This window comes from Takifugu flavidus, chromosome 2 (assembly GCF_003711565.1).
Source record: "Takifugu flavidus isolate HTHZ2018 chromosome 2, ASM371156v2, whole genome shotgun sequence".
Lineage (NCBI taxonomy): Eukaryota > Metazoa > Chordata > Actinopteri > Tetraodontiformes > Tetraodontidae > Takifugu > Takifugu flavidus.
In genome coordinates this window covers 15,504,376-15,525,374 of record NC_079521.1, presented here as the reverse complement: position 1 = coordinate 15,525,374, position 20,999 = coordinate 15,504,376, and the positions used below count along the sequence as shown (strand labels likewise).

Genomic DNA, 20,999 nt, shown 5'->3' with positions numbered 1-20,999 from the left:
ATCGATAGTTCTGCTCTCTTAATCAGGTCTCTGGTGACTGCGGGTGGACGTGGATATATGTGTGTGTGTGTGTGTGTGTGTGGATGTTGGACTGTGTTGCTCCTGTGTGTCTTTGGCTTTTTAGTTGTTCTTCATAAGTGTTTAGTTATATATTAATGCCTCCACCTTACTCTTCCTCTCCAAATCTTGTCAGTTAAAAAAATATTTTGCTCTTTTATCATCTCTATTCCCACTTTTTCTAAATCTCATCCCTTTTTTTCTCCCATCCTGTCCCGCAGAGCAAGGATGAGAGGTGAGAAGTGTGTGTGTGTGTCGGGGCGGGGGGGGGGCTGTCATCGCACATGGAACTACTGCTGAAATATTGTTGTTTATTAGAAGAAAAAGACTACAATGTTCAGTTACACGTCTTTTAAATGAACAAAATGTCAAGACCACAATATACCAATAAAAGAGACTTTAAAATCATCTTTGTTTATGTTTTTTGTTGCCATTTTAAAAAAAAAAGAAAAAAAGAAGCCCTACAGGCTGTATATGAGTTTAGAATCCAAGCAGGATGTAATATGTAACTGGGACACTGCATCAATTTTAAGCTCAACAAAATGGGTCATATCAGGTTGCATAACATCAGCGCTTCACGATATTTGTGCATCACGTTCAGATTTATTAGTTCCTATTGTAAAAGCCACTTTTGATCCAACTCTTATAAACTACACTTAATTTGTCCTTTTGATGGAGCACTCTTCCAGATTTTATTCCTAACCTGGATGTGGAATGAAAACAGTCCGGTCAAGAGAAGAAATGTCGCAGCAGGTCCTTCTTGTTGACCTTGCCCATCGGATTCCGTGGCATTTCCTCCACCAGCAGCAGGCCTGTGGGGACGCTGTAAGGTGCCATGTGCTCCCTGTAACAAACACTGCTGTTAATACAGTGGAGCCTGTTTCACTGCAGAGAAGAAGATTAAGAGAATCAGCTCCGCTCAGGCCTGCACAAGGACACACAAACAGCAGCGATCCCGTGGACAAGAATATGCACGTGCACGCGTGCCGCACGCAACAAAAACAAAAAACAAAGGCTGAGAAACAACTGCAAAACAAAGCCTGGCCCTGTGGCATGGTAGTCTAGATAAAGAAAGGAAATGTCCTTCATACATTCTGCAGCGCTCCTTCTTAATATCCACTATTTGCCTTCTAGACACAGACAATTCCCTTTTTACAAAACAATATAATCACACTGAGATGAAAAAAAACCCTAATAAAATGAAAAACAGAAGGCTAGGGTAATTAAAAGTGTTTCCCCCCCCCTTCCATTCTGTGCGCTCGGCTGTTACGTCAAGTCTTGGAGCCTTAAGCCTTTTCTATTATCTTCTAACCTAGTTTGTTTGTTTGTGCCCGAGCGTGTGTGTTGTTTTCGTTCCTGCGTGGCGCGAGCGAGCATAATGACTCATTCTGCTGCCATGAAACACTCCTTTCAGCAGATGTCTCCGTCTTTGCTGCTCCACGACGCGCTGAGTAAAGTGTGAGTGAGTGTATGTGCATGCATACGCTGTACCCGTAATGGGGCTTGCTCGTGTCACCAATTTCTCCAGGGCAGTGTGTGCACGAGGACTGTGTGTGTGCATGTAGGAGACAGTGTGAGGAGCAGAGGAGGTGACAGAGATTCAGACTGACAGCTGAAGCCAGGGCACTGAAGAGTGAGCATCCATCTACTTGTTTATGTCTCATTTTATCTCCTACTCCCTTCCCCTACATCCGTGGCCTCAGCAGCGGCCTGTGTGCAGGCTCTGTCTGTCTGCTGGCAGCACCCCTGGGTGCAAACACAGTGTGTAAGAGTGTGTGTCTTCTTATGTCTGTGCAGGCGAATTCTGCCTATAAATCTATGTTGCGAAGGCTCTCCTGCTGGTCCTTACAGCATTCAAGAGGGTTTTAAAACATTATTTCAGGTGTGATGTTAGGATTTGGCATTTAGGCGCCATGCTGACGTTTAGAATAAGTGGTGAGGAAGAACAATATATCAATGAGTGTCCTCACAAAAATAGATTTTCTATGCATCTGCAAGTGTGAGTTAAGTGAGGTCAAAGGCAGGAGTCGTAATCCATCATGCAGGACACAGAAGTAGGAAGTTACACCCCCTCAGTGGAGAAAAGCCCCTTCACGTCCTCACTGTAAACTATAACCTTTAACCTAATTTTAATTTGAACAATGGTAGGAATCATTCTGAGAACACATTTTGTTGGAAGAGCCAATAAATAGTTGCTGCTGTAAATAATGGCTTAACTGTAATCCTTCACGCCCGTCCTCTCCTCCCACTCCTCAGCTCCCTCATTAGTCCATTTCTGGCCTCTCTCTCCATCACATCCCTTCATATTGATCTGAAAACTTCAGGGTCGGTCACCAGGGATGTGCGGGCCGCACAGCGCTGCCGAGTCTGCACGAGGAGCTGTCATTTGTTTGCCACACGACTCAATGGGCTTCTTGATTTGCCATAATCATTTTTACCCGAGACAAGGTCAGCACTCCTTTTGTGAATTCAGCACGGCGTTCTAGATTGTTTTATTTCAGACAAAAAGCAACGCAGATTGCTTCATTCAGCTACAAACCTCTACAGTAAAACCAACTTTAGTTCAAATGGAATCTTATTGTTTCATTTTGTCATATGATATTGTTCTACTTTAAGCCAAAGGTCACACTACCTTGCCCAGTTCTTTAGCTCCGTCAGGGTCATAGTCTGCTCTTTCTTCATCTGCACCACTGCTGTGACTTTCTGTCCCCAAACAGCATCGGGGACGCCGATTACAGCCACATCTGCAAGATGACAGGAAGCATGTGAAGATTTAATCATTTGTGTTGTGCAGTGATACCTCCCGAAAGATAGGGGGCATCTTTTTACCATTACCACTCTCCCAACAGACGAGCTTCCCAGATTTAGTTATGGAGCTCTATTTTGGGTAGCAGCTGGTGAAACTAAGTTAGAGCTACGGAGATGTTTGCCTGAAATGTAACTTCATTAAAGTTAGAAATCCAATGTTGAATTAAAACATTATAGAAAAAGGTGACCTCTGAACTTTACAACACCCTTACCGATGATGTCTGGATGAGCCAGCAGGTGGCGCTCCACCTCGAGGGCACTGATCTTATAACCGCCGCTTTTGATGATGTCGACACTGCTGCGACCTAAAATCCAGTAGACGCCATCCTTATAGACCGCTGTGTCACCTGCGTCATAAAGTAGCAGTTGGACAAGTGAGGAATGAATTAAATTCTGTATATTTATGGTTTACTGTATTCACAGATTTGCTTGTTTTCAATAGAAGAGATGACGCAACCGTGCTACTGGCTCTAGCACTTTGTATGTAAATGTAATAATTTAAAAAGTACCAGATATATTGATCAGACATTTTATGGCAAAGAAAATACAAATTTACCCACAGCCACACCTACCCGCCCCCCATAAACCTATGTGTCTTGGGGATAGGTGTAGGGAGCCCGACACACTATGTGGGATGCGGGGCTCAGCTGGGCCTGGGGATGATGAGCGGAGGAAATGGGTCAGTATGGATGACTGGAGAGAGAGATGGAGAGGGAGAAAAATGGACAAAGAAAGGACGGAGCAGAGAGGAGCAGAGCAGGGACAGGAAGGTGTCCTTCTGGATCATTACAGGTGGCACATTCACAGCTGGGACCGAGGAGGGGCTGTATATGGGACTGAGGGTTAAACTGATGCTGGAGTTTGGATCAGAGGAGAGGAGTGGGGATACAGCAGAGGTCTGAGACACTGGCTGTAGCTACAAGTGAAGACAGAGACGGTTTGTCTCCACCCACTCTGGACATTTAACCATTTACTGAACTGGAACCAGATTTATGCTAAAAGGTCGGTGTGGCATTCAGAATCAATAAGTCTTCTATACGTTTTAAACACAAGACGATACATTTATCTACCAATAATGGTACGGAGAGTTCATCAGTATTATACAATAAAGCACTGACAAAGCAAAAAAACCCCAGAGGGATTGGACTGAGGCCCTGGAGTCTTTACAGCTGCACTAAATTCAGCGGTAATCAGCCCTGCTCGGGCATTTTCTGCAGGTTTAACGCTGCATATCTGCGAACATTCAGAAAAATAAATGGAAATGGCTGCCTTGTCTCTACTACCATTCTCCACCTCCTCCCTTTTTTCAGTTTCTCAGCCTCCTTAGTTCCACTGCTACACACCTGTACCCCCCCATCCGTGCCCTCCATTTTTTACCCTCACTGGTAGTCGAGCATCTCTCATCTCATCTCCTGTTCCCCTCACTCCACCCATCTTCCCCTCTTGCCTCTAAGCTTCAGCATCAATAGAGGGCCCATCTGTTCCCATACATCACGCACTTCATTTCAGTTTATTAGCTGGGATAAATCATAAATATTTCATTATACATCACGGGCGGCTGTCGCCTGCACACCGACAATTTATCACCGCTGCCCTCTCTGCCGGCTTGCCATGGCAGCTATAAGCTTTCCAGTCTATTAAACAAGATTGATACAGTGTGTAAATTTAGATATTGGGAATTTCTTCACAGACCACTGCTCTGCACTGATAGGCCAGAGTAACAGGCGAGGGAGGAGTGGGGGTGGGGGTGCATGGGGGGCATGGTGGGAGCTACTTGGTCTTGGTCGGGTGTAACAGTGTTGCATCGTTGCTGTGTTCTGGGATGAAAGGCAAAACATAAAATTAAGTGTGTGAATAATTTGGTCACAGCGATGGTGCTCCGTCATCAAAAATCCAGGTGAAAGAGCGCTGAGAGCACGGACCAATAAACTCCCGATGCACCCCAAGCACAGAATAAACTAGCAATGAATCTTTGACAGAGATGCAAATACCAGAAAACAGATTAACAACAAAAAGAAACAATAATCTTTTGGCTGCAAATGTTTAAGTACACGAAAAAGCCAATGCTTGATAAAGAGACTCAAAAGAAGCACTCAGACAAGAGTTGAATTGAGTTTGAAGTACTTAGACAGGACTCTTTGACCTTGTCTGTTTGAGGAGAAGGAAATAAAGAGGGATAGAACAGCATGTTTGCAGAGAGGCACAAGTGGGAATAGTGATTGGAGAACACAGACTGATAAAAAGAGAAGAAAGAAGTGCTGCAGAGAGATTGTTGGGAACTGTGTTACTAAGACACACATAACATACATGCACGCACACACACACACACACACACACACACACACACACACACTCTCACACACACACACACACACACACACACACACACACACACACACACACACACACACACACACACACCAGAGGCATCAGAGACTCTGCCATTATGCGTTATGGCGTCGACGGCAGATATGGCCGAATGGCTTTCTTAATTAAAACGATAAGAAGCCTAATTGCACTGGGCTTTCATCTCATTCCGAGGCATTAAAAAAAGTGAAGGCACACAGTGTGGAAAAGAAATAAGAAGGAATAAAAACACATCAAGACTTGAACTAGAGGGTGGAGGGCAGGCCGAAGCTCCCAACATGTTCCAGAAAAAACCTGAATGATCAACCGTGGTCGACATTTCTGATAATCAACACGAATGTATGTCGAGCCACTAATCACCATTTCCTTAAAAGAGACGCGACACTGTGGAGAGCTGTCTGACATCAACATTTCTGTATTCTACAGCAATTCTGGGCATGAATAAAGAATGGCCTGAAGAGAAATTTCTGCTTTAGAGTATTCGTTTACACGGAAGTCCAGGAAGAGGCATCCACTCCTGCTGTCTTTTATATGAGCCGCTGTATTATTGTTTAGAATGGAATTCTTCAGGGTAGTTTCCATGGTAAATCAAACACATTAGAGTGTGCAAACTGGAATAGCGCCGTACTAAAGGCGACTCGAGACACAACACAAACACACTTTAACACCTAGTCAAGGTTGGAGCCTACATTTAAGACCAAACAAGACAGATAAGACCATACTGGGTTCTGCAGCCTGCACAATATAAGTCCCTCTCTTCCCTTCACCTCGGAAAAACCAGGACTGTACATGAAACAACCAGTTTGAATTCCAGAACCAACATTATTTTTGTTTCTGAAATATAAATTGAATTTGATTCCAGTCCGACTTTGAAGTGCTGTAAGGACCATTTACTTGTTTTTGGGATTCGCATGCACTAGTCTTTAGAGATGGGAGCTGGAGTGCACTTTGAGTGCTAAATTGAAAAGAGGTCCAAGTGCACATTATGCTCTCATTCTGGTTGGTTTGTGTTTGATTTGGCCAAAACTGCAATTGCTGTCTCCCTGGTGGATGATTAATATTACAAAGCCTCAACAAGTTGCTGTGAAACCGGTATTCTATGGATGTTGCTGTGAAATGCCTGTTAATTACGAGCTGTTGGACGCAAAACAGAAGATGTTTACCTCCATGTGTTGCTTTAAATTACCAGGAAAGGTTCGCTCCTCAAACAGATTTATAATGGTGATGATAGTTTTCAGTGAAAGACACAGTAAAATCTTTATTTAAATAATAAGCATAATAATCCTGATAATCTATTTGCCCTGGCTTAGTTCCAGCATTGCAAGTGCAAGCGTCTAAGTAATTAAAAAAGCCGTTTGAAACTCTTCATTTACATGTTTTTACATTGAGTATAAGTATGAGTGAGAATGATCCCACCTGACAGACCAGAAAAACCACCAGCTGCCTTGAAAAAAGGAAGTCAAAAGGCTAAATTACAACAATAACGTTAGAGCCTAACCTTCACAATCTAAAACAATGAATTTGTCTTCCCAGTAAAAAAAACCCCAACTGCTTTGTACGTCTCTCCACCGCCCTCGCGGACAGAGAAAAACTTTTTCAAAAGCAAGTGAACAGGTCCGACAATTACAGTGAAACTCCAGAGTGGTTTGACTTTCATTTATCCAGGTCTGTGCATGAGCGTCGGTGAAGTGTTCTCACACTGGAGGGTTAAAGCTGAGTGCCCTCCATCACTCTGGAGAGAAGAGCTTTATCCACACACAGATAAGACCTGTCTCAATGTGAGCCGTCTTCTCGGAGTGACTGTAAACACTTAGCATATTATGAATATTGATGTTCCACATTAAAGCTCCGATGACAAGATGGAAGAGTTAATGAGGATAAATAACGGCCGAGCGCTGAAATCTAAACTCTGACTGATTATTTATCATACTTAACTTTTGTCGCAGCTCCTTTTTTTATTAATTAATATCACACAAGAAAGCACTTTGCACTTGGATGAGTGATCTAATTTGCTTAATATAACGCAATTAAAGAAGCTCGAATTGCTTTATGTTAATGTTACTTATGATAATCCTCCCTGGGTCACCTCTCCACAAGCTGATAACAAGCTGAAACTCGAGAAATGATGCCTGCCAGATATCTGCCAGGTTCATAAATAAAACTATTTAACTGCAGTTTGCATGCTTCCTCTCTGCACTGAATCACACAAATCTGATAGTTAAAACTCTAAAATGGCGGATGATTATAAAGTCTGAACACAATGCCGATGTGATTGGCTCCAGCAATGCTAGAATCAAGGAGTGACAGAAGGAAAGTTTTTTTTTTAACCCCAGCTTTTAACCTAATACTTGTGGTTCTACTTTATGAGATAACGCCTTCACTGTAAATGTTACAACAATGGCTGGTATTAAAGAAAACTAAATCTGTGGGGAGCAGGGGGGTGATGATGGATCCCACAGGGAGTTCCAACATTGGATTTAGGAGGACACACTGTGACTCGGGGGGAAATATGACATTGGGCACACACAGAGGGATGGAGGAGCACGCAGCTGGGAGCAGAAAAGCTATGCACAAATAACTCACAATGGCTCTGCAGGATATGAGACACACTTCTGTGTGTCCGTCTGTGGAGACCTGAAGCTCACCTTTACCAAAACTAAAATTAGGCCCACACAATAAGCCCTGGCTGTTTACAATAAATGACTAAATAGAGCTAGCAGTCTCCCTCATTACCTATAACGCTGCATTATTTGCATTGGGCAGCTTGGAAATATTTGACAATTCTGTGGCTTTTCCCAGTAGTGTTTAAAGTAAGCTTATACTAAAATAAAAATAAGAAAAAACAAATAATGGTATATATTTTGACAGTATACAAAACATAAATAAAAAAACACTCCTTCTGATGTATGAATTCAGCTGTTGCAGGTGCAAGGGTAAAAAAGAACCTGCACCAGGTGCATGGTTCATGAGGGTTAGACTGAATAATTTAATGAACTGTGTCTGGGGCTCAACACACAATAAACCAATCAAACAGTCATCTGTTATTACCTTGACAACGCAGGTGAGCTGGTTTCTTGGCGTATAGCTAATGTGTACAATGTGTACCAGGAAGCAGGTGAGGACCACTATTATATGCACACAATCCTGACGCTTTCAAATCCCAAAAAACAGAAGCAAAAATTCCATTTTTTCTTCACTACATTGAAAATGGTAATTTCATTCAGCACAATGTATAACTGGAATAAATCAGTAGATTGCCTCCAACTGTGCAAGTTAACATAATCAAACATAAGTCTCATCAACAACAACAAAGTCCTATGTTTTCTGAACATGTGGCCATGGCAACACAGCTACATTACTGATGAAATGGACTCTTTCACACCACCACCTCAGAGGAGCAACATTTCCTGTGTCCTTAGTAATGTAATGTGACCATAAAAGACCCCTTTTGCTGCAATCTGGTCATATTTCAGGCTACATTAGAGACAGTTAAAGTCGCCACAATTTTCCAGCCCAGACACACATCTTTGGGTACAGCAATGACCATCTTAGGTTGCACAGATTTAAAATTCTTGTTTAAATAATATGGTTACGACGGACGTGAACTGAGATATCTTCATAAAGTTGACTTTAATGTTTTAATTTTCTGTTTTAAATAGGATACTGTTGCAAGCTCTACAGTCCATTGCACTGAGTAAAGTAGTGCACTGCCTCGTCAGCCCAGTCCCCCCAACTACCACTTTCTGTCCTGAATGGCTCTTCCCTTCCTTTAAAATTAATTCATTACACCTTAGACATGGCAGGGTTAATAGCCAACCCCCAAAACACAGCTTCCCCAGTGCTGCTTTCTACAACTAGGCCTCAATTATTCATCACTGAAATGCAAAATTTGAAAACTCACTAATGCCCAAGCTTCCCTCTCTTCCCCACAAGTCTTTATTAATTTAACTTTTCATACATTCATTTATGCTTTATTTTAGAACATCATCAGTCATTCCACAAGGACCACCAGGCTCGTATGTTTGCCAGACACAAAATCTCCTGCGCTAGTTCAGTTCAGCTTTTCTCCCAGCTAATTGTGGCTCTGGCTTGTTATAATTACATGCATCTGTGTACCAAATAACATACTACGACACACCTCGGTCACCTTAAAATGACGAGAGACAAGACGAGCTGACAGTTTCTCACCCACACTCCTGCTAAAATTACTGAGACCAAAACTAAAAATTCACTTTCAACTGTTTTTTGAGGGTGACAATGTTAACTCACAGTTAAATACAGTTTACACAAGTAGCCTCTTCCTGTCGTATCATGCAACATTTCTTTTAGCAGACGCCTCCAGGAGCTGGTTTATATTTGGAGCAATTCATTATCCCCTCCGCCCTGATTCAAGCGATATTTCCAGCTGAAGAAATGCAGCTGCAAACCTGCTGCAGCCTGTAGGAGCCCCTGCGAGGGGGCGTACTATTTTGTGGGTGGGCTGCGTTGCTTTGCAGCAACGATCCGGAATTAGGATTCATTTTTTCAGGTTAGTCGAGTGGTCCATAAGTTGCAACCCTCACCTGTGTGATGCGGTTGGTACCCAGCTTCATTTGCTAACTGCTAACTACTCACTGTGAGGTTAGAAGAAAAAGAAACATTTCTTAATATGCAAAGTCACACAAGCTTTATTAAAAATCCCTAAAAGGTCATCTTTTCCGACCAAGTGGGTCGAAGATGGATAGATGGCAAGAGGGTGAGAGAAAAAGGTAGAGCGTGAACCAGGGAGCAGGTGTGAGGAGTGAAGGTGGTAAGAGTTTATGTGGGGAGGGAGGAAGGTGAGAAGGTTAAGAACGAAGTCTCCATCTAACAAATCCAAGACTGATGCAGGGTGACATGAGGACGAGCGTAACTTGTGTCCTGCATGTGTCCATCTGTTGTGAGGAATCTTTAATCGACTTCCACTAACTTAATTGTGGTTGAAACAGAAAACGATTTTTTTCTGCAGTTGTGTTTTTTTTTTTTCCCTCCAAAGATACCAAAAGTGATCTTGAGGCACCTGTAACCACGATAATCCGACTTCCCCAACGCAGCACAAGTCTGGCTCTTTGGGTGACTGAATATTTGTCTCTCAGATCATTTCAGCTTTCGTCTCTGCTGTCTGAACAGAACTAAGAACCCACAGAAAAAACTGTTGCACCTGTGATGCGGGTTAAGTTGGAACCAAGGAACAGGCAGGTGAGTGAGCAAGGAATTTGATTGCTGCCTGCAGTGTGTATGCGTGTGTGCATGTGTGTGTCTTGAAGGATTGATCTGTGGGGACCTGATTGCACGGGCTCTCATTATGTGACCACTGGCTGTAATGGAGTGTGACAGCACCGTGCTGTGCTCTGGATCTCTGTCCTTCCAGCCTGCAAAGCCAATTAAACACACTCTGCCCTGCTTTGCTCTCCATCACTTGCTCCCCTCTGCTTCTTTTCACCCACCATCTCCCTCAAGCTCCCCCCATCATCCCCAACTTTCCTATACTGACCTTGTCTCCTCTGAGCAGCCATACGTGCCATGCCCTGTTGTTCATTCTGTCTAGAATCTACTGCTATATTCTCTGGTCAATAGTCCCAGCACTTTTCTGGCTTCAGGCTCTTATTTCTTGCTTTCTATAAACAATAAAAAGCTCTAATTGCATTCTCCCTGCTTCTCACTGCCCTTTTTGATAAAGTAACTGCTCATAACCAGTGGCTTGGCTGGTTTTGGAGCAAAAAGAGAGTTTCTGAGCTGCAGGGGAAAAAGTCTGTGATGACAGCCTTCCTGTGTGCTTACACGCACACACAGGCACGCACACGCTGAGGTGCAACAAGGCAATACTTGGCTTCTCCAGACCCAGAGCAGTCACAACCACTTAGAAGGAAAAATGCCCCGCAGCACCAAAAACGCATATAGTCCATTTATCACTCCCTCATCGTCCTCCATAATGCACAAACGTACACAGTACACACTTTTTGTGTGGACTGTAATCCTGGCTCTTAAATGTTTAAAGCATGGTTCTGAAAGTGCAGCGCAGCAAAGATTACAGGAAAAAAAGAAAACATCTTACACCCTAACCCTCCTGAGAAGCCCTCTGACAGCACCACTCATGAACATGCAATAAGGTGCAGAACTGCCTCCGAAGGATTGCGTGTGAAATGCGTGCGTGCGTGTACGGTGCTGATGTCTGAGATAAGATGGGAGGATGAGACCTGTTTTGAACCAGCCGTCATCAGTGAAAGCCTGCTCGGTCTCTTGAGGTTTGTTCCAGTACTCCTTAAAGACCGAAGGGCCTCGAACCAGGAGCTCTCCCTCTTTCCCCTCCAGACCTGGATGGACCTGGAATAAAAAGGAAGACCAAAAGAGTACTAGTGGAATAAGAATCTCTCTGTTGCTGAGCAGCAGTATAAACCGAATGTGTGTAAAATAGGTTTGGGTATGAATATCACCTGTGTCAGAGTTATTTTAGGGGTGAAGGCGCAGCGACTATGTATAACTTGCTTGCGCCGATTAATCAAAGGTGCAAATTTTTGACAACTTTGCTGAAAATCAGTCAATAAAATTGTTGTTGTGGGAGGGAACCGCCGTTCTACTGAGCCTGACACATTTTTACAAACATTTTTTTCATTAAGTCATGAGGGTTGGCAAAAAAAATGTGCGTGATTGATGGCTTTTTTTGTGGGAGTCGAATAGGACAGGATTAAAAATCCATTACCATGTTACCCTTTATAGTAAAATATTTGTTTGGACAGTGTTGACCTGATAAATGATTTATGCTTTATCCCATGACTCTGAATTAATGACACAACTCAAAACCTTATATTTTAGTCTGCCTGTAGAAGAAAATAGATTGAAATGTATTGCTTACCCGTGTTTGTTTCTGGTTACCCTCTGCAATTATAGTGTGGTTTGTGTTATTCATGACAATCCGAACTTCCACACTCGGAAGTGGGGATCCCACAGATCCTGTCAAAACAGAATCCACAAAAGAAACACGCTTAATTGAAAGCAGCAGCATGTTGGATCATTTGGTCTGAGCTGTGCAACCACATTTCTAATGATGAAGATTTCATTTCTGCATTACAGACACCTGCCAATGATTGATGATGAGGACATAAATGGTTTGCTTATAAAACCAGACTGAGACTTTTTCATATCAGTGAGGATCTTCCTTGGTCAATAATGGGGATCTACAGGAGAGCGTCTAATGCAGCTAAATTATCCAGCATCAAGTAGTTCCAGGATGGGACTACACTCTAAAATATCTGGTTCTCTCAGACGTGGTGACTGAGTCCTACAAAATATGCTCAACTGCAGCATTGAGTCAACATAAAACCCATAACATGACAAAATGCACTAAATTAATGTCTCACTTTTGTTTTGTTTTCTGAAGGAAAACAGAGCTGTCAGCTCAGTCATTTAGGCCTAAATACTGCTGAGTAACTGATAAGGGTCTCTTTCTGCAGCACAGTTGTGTGAAGGTGGCGAGGAGGAACCGACAAATGATAAAAAAAACCCAAAAAACTGAAGGTATTTTTGAAGAGGAGCTTTTAATGAGAAATGTGCAAACAAAAGGTCAATTTAAAATTCCCACAGGGGCTGACCTCACCTGCGGTCATCTTTGTGTATCCATGTGTGACGTCCCAAGTTAAGTAATTATATCAAAGCGTGCACATGGGATCTGAAGAGGAGTTATATTCTGCATGTGTGCAAGCCTGACTTAAAGCTATTATATCATTTCACAGGCCACTGGGCTCTGAATAAAAGGGAAGGCCAAGTCCTGATTAAAGACTGGTTCTCTCAGTTCATATTGATCCACCTCGCTTTGGGACTGATGGGAAATGTCTGTCAGCCCATTTGTTGCTCACATTCCAGAAAGCAAAACTAACAGATTACAAAAGTAACTCAACTCTTCGACTGTGGATGGTCAAAATATGACAAGTATGGAAGACAAACCTGTGTGATTCAGAAGACTTTAAATGTATCCTGATCTGGATGTAAAATATTCTATAAAGGATCCTTTGTCACGTCTGTCAGAAAAATAAAATAATGGTTGAATTCTAGAAAGAATACCGCGGACTTTAAAGGAGGAACGACATCATAAGAGTGAAAAAGTGTATGAGATAAAAAAAAATCTTCACGCTGTCCTTCCCTCTAAAATGAAAAGTCTCCAAAGTTAATTTAAGGTGAATTTCAGGGAATTTCTCAACTCTGATTTCCTCCTCTGTCATCATTTTTCCCCCTCTGGCACCGGGAGGTGTAGAAATCCTGAAACATGCAGCAGTTGGACTCCTATGATTCGACGAGATTGACAGCCGTTTTTTAGGAGCCTGCGATGTGCAGGATGGGGGAAGATCCGAGGAAGACCAGCATCAAACAGTTCATATGCTTGACATAAGGTGACATGAAGCTTTAGCAGACGGAGGTCAAGGATGTCCCGTTGCCCACCAATATAAAAAGAAGCTAAAATTTGGACCAAAGGAACAAAAGGATGAAACACACAACAAAGGCTGAAAATAATGCTGCAGACTGAATTAGGTTAAACTAATCTCACATGCACTATATATACATCTCAATGACCCAGAAAGCCACACTGCTGTTGATCTGTTATGCTTGAAAACCAATTAATGATCTGAACATCAGAGAATAAAAGTGCTGTCAAGATAGATATAAAAAGCCGACTTTTGTGAGGCAAAGCTGCCACACTCTTTCAAAAAAGGGTGATTAGAAGAAAGAGAAGGGAAAAGCAGCACATTCCTCCTCTTCTCAGTGTTTTACTACAGTGCTATTGATCCTTTTTAACCTACTTAAAGAAAGACGGGCGCATCCAGACTCAGACACGAATTGCATTTACCTGCCTGCGCGTGCACGCACGCACACAAGCACACACAGACACGCACAAAACCAAGCACACATTTTGAAGTCTGTACAGCAGTGGAAACATCAATAGACCTCTTGAAGCCTTTCTTAATATTCACTGGAGAGGAATCAAACGCAGCCTGCTCGCTACATGCAAAACCATAACCCCACAGACAGACAAACAAACACAAACAACAACAAAACAAGCATACAGAGGATTACTCAATACGCGCGCAAGCTAATTAGCCTTGCTTGTAAAGTAAAAGATTTGGCTGGGGAACAGGAGGAAGAAGAAACTGGAGAACGCGGAACGGGACAGGGTGGGAGAAGAAGGCAGATGAAAACAAAACACGCCATTAATCTGACCTCATTTTTTAGATCTCGTCCTGCTTTTCAGCAGAACAATCCCATACTTATTTAAGTTGCTGTGGGTGTGGTGAAGATCTGAAGCTTTTACTCTTGTAAAGACATGTTTCTGCTAAACGCATTTTCATTTTTAATGGCCGTTCATCCGTCTGAAACTGTCTGTTCACGGCAGTTAACTCACATCCACGTTTCCTAGATACGGACAGTCCTGCAGCATGTTTGACGGCTGGGAAATCAACACATTGAAGATTCTGAAAGGGCTTTATAAGCAACAAACAAAAGATTTTTTTCTCTCCCTTCTGAAGAATAAACAAAAGAAATCTCAAACTTGTGGTGCACCTGCATTCTTGGCTGTCATTTATTGTTCATACAGTTTAGACTGCATGAAGAAATCATGCCTCTGTTTGCTTTGTTAGTGAAAAGCTTTCCAGGCTTGAGCAGCTGCTAATTATCAGATGTCTAACTTCTCTCTGAAAACAACTTTTGTTCTAGCTTGTTTTCCTGCCAATAATCTTGCAGGTGGTTTGTATCCTACAGGCAGCCTAAAAGATTTTTAAAATTTGGGGCATTGTGCTGCTTTAGGACCATTTCTCTGCTTGATTGACATTATTGTTATCAACTCTTAAAAAAAACACCTGGCCCGAGCATCATTTAAGTTTACTTCTATTGTACTGTATGTGCCCCCCCCCAATACAAAAGTGTGTTGGTGGTTATATGAATTACACGTATGCAGCCAGTCAAACTTCTGTACCTGGGATGCGTGGGCCCTTAAGAGGGTTGGAAAGCGCCATACCAATCTCAGTCATGCCGTAACGTTCCAGCAGCGTGTGACCAGTAATCTCCTCCCAGCGCAGCAGTGTGGGAAGAGGGAGAGCAGCCGAGCCCGAAACCATCAGTCTGGAGGAAGAACGGCAACACCAGAGAAAGTACTCCTGCTTTAAATAATAATATCTCCCGTTATGCTATAAAGAACCTCGCATTAAACACCTACAGGAGACATTCCAGGAAAAAAAAGATCTCTGCAAAAATATATAAATAAAGGCAATATCCAATACCTGATTCTTTCTTTGCAGACTCCTCTCACAAAGTCCCTGACACGAGGCTGCGTAAAGTGCTGATCGTAGTACTGAATTAGCTTTGAGTAAATGGTTGGCACGGCCATGAAGACGTTAACCAGGGGAGCCCTGGAGCTTAACAGCATCTCCCACACCTGGAATACAAGGGGTGTACACAGGGAGATGAGACAGCATAAAAATGAGAGGAAAAAAGGCCAAAGAAGATAATAAAAAGGAAAGGGCTCTACTACACAGCCAGGTTAATGCGAGGCAAATTCGTTCCCGTTCATTCAGACATGCATAGTTGAATTATTGTTTTATTTGATGTAAATGTAATCTAAGCTCCTGCTAACCTCATATTAAACCTGTCAACACAAAAGCGAGGCAGAAAAGGGGGGAAAAAAAGAAGAATTGTAAAGGTCAGCGGGAGGAAAACAGCACTCTGCTACAGGGCAGGTAAAATGCCGTTTGCACTGCAGCTATTTTTGACGAATATCCTTTTTTGACATTTACAAAAAGACACGCTTGTCCATCGCAGAAGCAAGCGTGCCAGCAGAAAGCTGCTCTGGCCCAGCAGCTGATTCCTGTTTTTAAAATTGCTTTTTGGACATCTTTTTGTTAATACTTTAAGGAAATATCAGCAACAATAATGGGAGCCTATTTCAGTAATGATGTGCATTTCAGTGTGTAAAAGGGAAATTAAATACACATTGAGTAAATGTTTATAGAAATACCTAAAAGTGTTACTTAAATCACATCAACATTCACCTATAGAGTGAACGAAGACCAACCTTCCCTATAGCCTACATCTCCTTACCTTTTTGCTACCCTCTTCTCATTCTCTAATTTCAGGCCTCCTCTTATGTCTTCCCATCTTCTTTTTTCTCATCCCCTCCCCATCTCACATTCACTTACCTTCACTCCCCATTTTGTGATTTTCAGCTTGGCTACCCAGCAGACTCGAACAAGATGGTCTTTCCCCTGAGCCCCCACATATTCAGCACCAATGCATCCTTCTTAAAATGCCAACAAATGTAACTTTTTATCTGTTCCTTCTTTTAGTTTTCCTGTCATATGCTTATATAACAGCTTCTCCCCAGGAACACTGAAAGGTAGTATCAGAGAAATGAGAGTTGTCAACAGTCTGTTACAACATTTCTGGCCATCCAGCCACCTAAAATGTGTAATATTGTATGTGCTCAAATGTTTACTGCACATACAGATGAAAACTTTGCGCATTGAGAATGATTATTAACTGAGCAAACCCTGACCCTTCTGGGCAGTGTCCATCAAGTGCAGTGGAGCGCTTCCTCCAAGTCCAGTTTGGAGGGAGAAGAAGGCAATTTATGTCTGTCAAAGAGCCGGCCAACAGCCAGGGGACAGAACGTTGTGTGAACCCAGAGCCATGTCTTGCATCTTAATCAAAAACCTCTGCTCAACAACAGAACTCTAACACAACGGACTGAAACCAAAATTGGAAAAATTGAAATTATTTTTTCCACTAATATTTTGTTTTATTTGCTAGCCTATCACAAACTGTTCTTTAGATTGTGGAGAATAAAAATAAATATCAGGCCAACATGTAACTGAATTTATTTTGTATGAAATAATCAATTCTCCTCTGGTCCTCACAAAGTCTAAAGTAGAGCTAAATTCCTTCTTGAAACCCAGGATGCTTGTTATGATATATGTTTGGAACTATACACACTGTGAAAAATAGATGGTAAAATAAAAAGAAATACCATGTCAGAAGCAAATTCGGTGATCGTTAACAAACCCAAATCTTAATGTTTGTACATCGTTAAATGCTGGTAAATTTGACTTTCCTTGACTGAATACATTTATTTTTGTAGAGTAGAAAATGGTGTTTTAAATACACAAACTCACCCTGAGCTGCACCCACCGACGGCTTCACAAACACACTACAGATAGACTTCTACCATTTACTGAATCACAATTCCCGCAATGAATTTTTTTGTTTTGTCAGTATCTTTGGGCGAAATCAGGGGAAAAAAAGAAATCAATGGCAGCCTTTGCTGCCTAGGCTACCCTTCAGAGATCTTAAGGGATAGAAGAGACAGAATATTGATCACTTCATCAATGTACTGTAACTTCAGGAGGAGAATAAAGGGTTTTTTCAGTGCATGAGAGGAGAGGGTTTGTGGTTCAGTGCACAAGGTCAGGTATAACAGCTGAATACTGATAGCTACGGCTAACCGTGTTACAATATGCATGACGACAGATACTGTCTCCTTTGAAGACCTTTTCTTTCTATCCACCAAAGCCAGCGACGGCCCCACCACCCCCAGACACACATGCGCACGCACACACGGAGACATTTGCACTTATGCTACTTTCTGTTTTCAAAGCCACATCCACACAAACACACTTAGAACCTCATCTTGGCCCCCTCCCTTGTCTGAGCCAAACAAGTACTATCATTCTTCAATGTCAGCTCATCGATTGATCCGCTGCTTAAGCTCCTGCCGTGAGTCGGCATTGGTCAGATACAAAGCCACACAGGGCAATTTATCACTAAACCCCAAACACTTAGTTTGACAGTCAGAAAGGGGGGAGGGATGAGGAGGCGAGCGCTGATACAAAGAGAGGTGAAGGAGAAAGAAAGATGAAGAATAATGGGAAACGTGGACAAAGAAAAGCAGACAGTTGTAGAAAAATGGGAAGGTCTATACTTCAGCCACGCATCACACCTTACTAACGATTATTAGATGTGAAAGAGTGTCGAAACTCTACGGTCACTGATTTGTTCCTCAGTCACCTCCTCGCCTTTATCTGCACCCTACAAATGTCCATTGGTGTCAATGAAAGACAGACCTTCTGAGGATGGAAGTTTGGCAGCATGATGCAGGTGGCACCCACCCAGAGTGGACACAGCAGCTTGTTGACAATGCCGTGAACATGGTGGAGTGGCAAAGTGTGGAGGATGACGTCATCGCTGGACCACGACCACTCAGAAACCAGAGACTTGACCTGAAGGATGAGAGAGAAAGAGCAAAGAGCAGAAATGAGCAAATCCTAGTCTAACGTATCTCAAGAATCTCAGTAAAATACATGTTTGCAGACTTATATATCTATATTTATTTTAACAAGCAACTTTTCTTATTTTACTTGGTTGTTGCTTTGAGGTCTATTCGCACCAACTGTACCATTCTCAATAACGAACTAATTTGTGTTTGTGTTGATAAACTTCCAAACTATTGGGCTATATATGTTGGGATTAGAGTACAGTTTTGACCCAGTGTATATTTACCATAGCTTGGATGCTTCCGTGTGTATGAAGAACTCCTTTAGGCCGTCCTGTAGTACCACTAGTATAAATGATCATTGCTGGTCGATCTGCCCAGTCTGAAATGGCGTTTTTTTTCTCTTCTGAGTCCGCCCCATGTAACGTACCCATATCAGAAGTAGGAGGAAGTTTCAAGCATGGTAACCCCAGCCTCTGAGCCAGTGGCTGGAGGGTGTCAAAATGAGGATGCCCTGCAACTAGCAGGGAAGTCTGTGAATCGGAGATGATATACTCGAGTTCAGCATGAGGATGTTTCTGATACAGGGGCACCGCTGTCCCACCACTCATCCAAGTTGCCCACTGTGCCACAGTGTAAGAAGCATCATTAGCACACAAGAAGCAGACTCTCTTCCCTTCCAAACCGCCAAAGTCTGTGTTGAGAGCCGCACTGATTCTTTCGGCAAGTCCCAAGCTGGTGTAGTACAAATGCTTATAGGTGTGGCTTCCACCACTGTCTATGATGGCAAGTCTGTCTTCAAATCCAGGACTTCTGGTAAAGACTGGCCTCTGGTTTATCCTAGATGATGGTGCAGTCAATCTATGAATTCTTCTGTTAAGTATATTTTCCAGGACATGCTTCTTTGGAGTGAGGTTGTAAAAAAATGAATGGGGAAAGGAATTCCACCCAAGTGATGACCATTTTAGTGGGTGGAAGATGCTAGGAATGCCTCCCGAGACCATCTTTTCCAGCTATTCAGACTTTTAGGAGTTGGACTATCATGATTCCTCCATCCATTACATCAGATGATTGTGTCCTGTCATCAGGTGAATGTAAACAAACACAAAAAGGACAATTTAGAGCATATTAGAATGATATTGAAATGATTGTACATATTATGCTATACATCATTTATTTTGTAAAATGAAAAATGTATTATTTCATTCATTTGTAATGGAATTCAAAGGCAGGAGCTGTGGCAAAGATATTGGGATCTTTAGCCATGAAAAAGGACAAAAAGGGCATCATTGCTATTCTACGCAACTGTTACATTACAAACCTCCACTTTAACCCAGATTTTCTGCAAAACTTGCTCCTGTGTTAAAGACATGACAAATCCATTTTAAGAAGCACACCTGCAGAAATCTCTAAAGATCCTTACAACTTTACGGTTGTGTGGTATATTTTAATAGTGAAATTACCAAAGTGCAAACAATAATTTAAAAGTAATTAAAAGCTCTCAATTCAGACGCCACAAACATCGCTAAATTATAAGTTTACTTCATAGTTCTTAGATCCAAGCAACGTTGTCCGGTGCAGTCACCATTCAATCTATTAATTTCACTGTGAGATAGCGTACCATTCAATTTTTGACATTTATTAAGCTAAATGGAATTTTAAACGACCATCACACAGATCGCAATTCAACCAAAATAAACCGTAAACTCTTACTTTAAAGAGAAGACAAAAAAGGCGTTTTTAGTCAGCTTGTCACTGCGTTGTTGTGATTTAGAACATGTGTATTCAATTTCACTTTACCTTAAACTGACATGTCTTGTTGTGAAGGTCGGTGCAACACTGTTACTCTTCCGGTATGAAAAAAGGATGCGAATATGGTTCCGTCCGCGTAGGAATACAAACTAACCTAAACTCCTCTGTTGAATGAGGCTAGAGGTTGTAAAGTTCCCTCAATACATAGTATTTTAAACTATTCAAATAAAGAGTTCGTGGTAATCGCATACATTTGATAAATACAAACTATATTAATTTATGCTGACTTAATTTACTGTTTTAAAATATTTCCTAACCTTTTCTGTTTCTCTATATTCACTTTTAAGGAAATCAGATTAAGATTAAATTCTAATTTTAAAATGTATATAACATTTCAATATTCAAACATTTAGCCACAAATGGTGACATCAACCATAAGGTTTAAATAACAGTTTGTGTAGTTTTGTAATCTAGTAATTTGTTACCATTACAAGATATTTTGCACAGCATACACAATTATAAAAATATAAAGTTGACATCTTGACACCCTTGAACCCTTGTTCTTTATATTTTCTTTGAAAGTTATTACAATATAAACTGTGTCTTGTTATTCTGCTCCACTCTGGTTGGTCCATATTTTTGAGATAGTCCAGGTCCACTGTCTAGGCTGCTCACCCGAGATGAGGAATAGCAGTTGAGTTTGCAGTATGTTTGCAGCTACCACACACAGCTTTGTTTGGCTTTAGAT

At 41.9% G+C, this 20,999-nt stretch overlaps 1 protein-coding gene across 5 annotated transcripts; it reads right to left on the bottom strand.

The window, feature by feature from the left end:
* Positions 1-348: 348 nt before the first annotated feature.
* acsf3 (acyl-CoA synthetase family member 3) lies at positions 349-20,378 on the bottom strand. 5 transcript variants are annotated; one of them, XM_057025649.1, is made up of 11 exons: positions 20,300-20,345; positions 19,821-19,856; positions 18,787-19,577; positions 18,351-18,506; positions 15,516-15,670; positions 15,212-15,357; positions 12,104-12,201; positions 11,448-11,574; positions 3,078-3,212; positions 2,690-2,801; positions 349-901 (listed from the first exon to the last, which is right to left on the bottom strand). In XM_057025649.1, the coding sequence occupies exons 3-11, from the start codon at positions 19,501-19,503 to the stop codon at positions 787-789; spliced, it is 1,761 nt and encodes a 586-aa protein (XP_056881629.1). In that variant the 5' UTR covers positions 19,504-19,577; positions 19,821-19,856; positions 20,300-20,345; the 3' UTR covers positions 349-786. The 5 variants fall into 5 exon arrangements, with proteins under 5 accessions (XP_056881629.1, XP_056881630.1, XP_056881626.1 ...); XM_057025650.1 differs by lacking the exon at positions 20,300-20,345 and adding an exon at positions 20,213-20,297; XM_057025646.1 differs by lacking the exon at positions 19,821-19,856 and having other exon boundaries at positions 20,300-20,378.
* Positions 20,379-20,999: the final 621 nt, after the last annotated feature.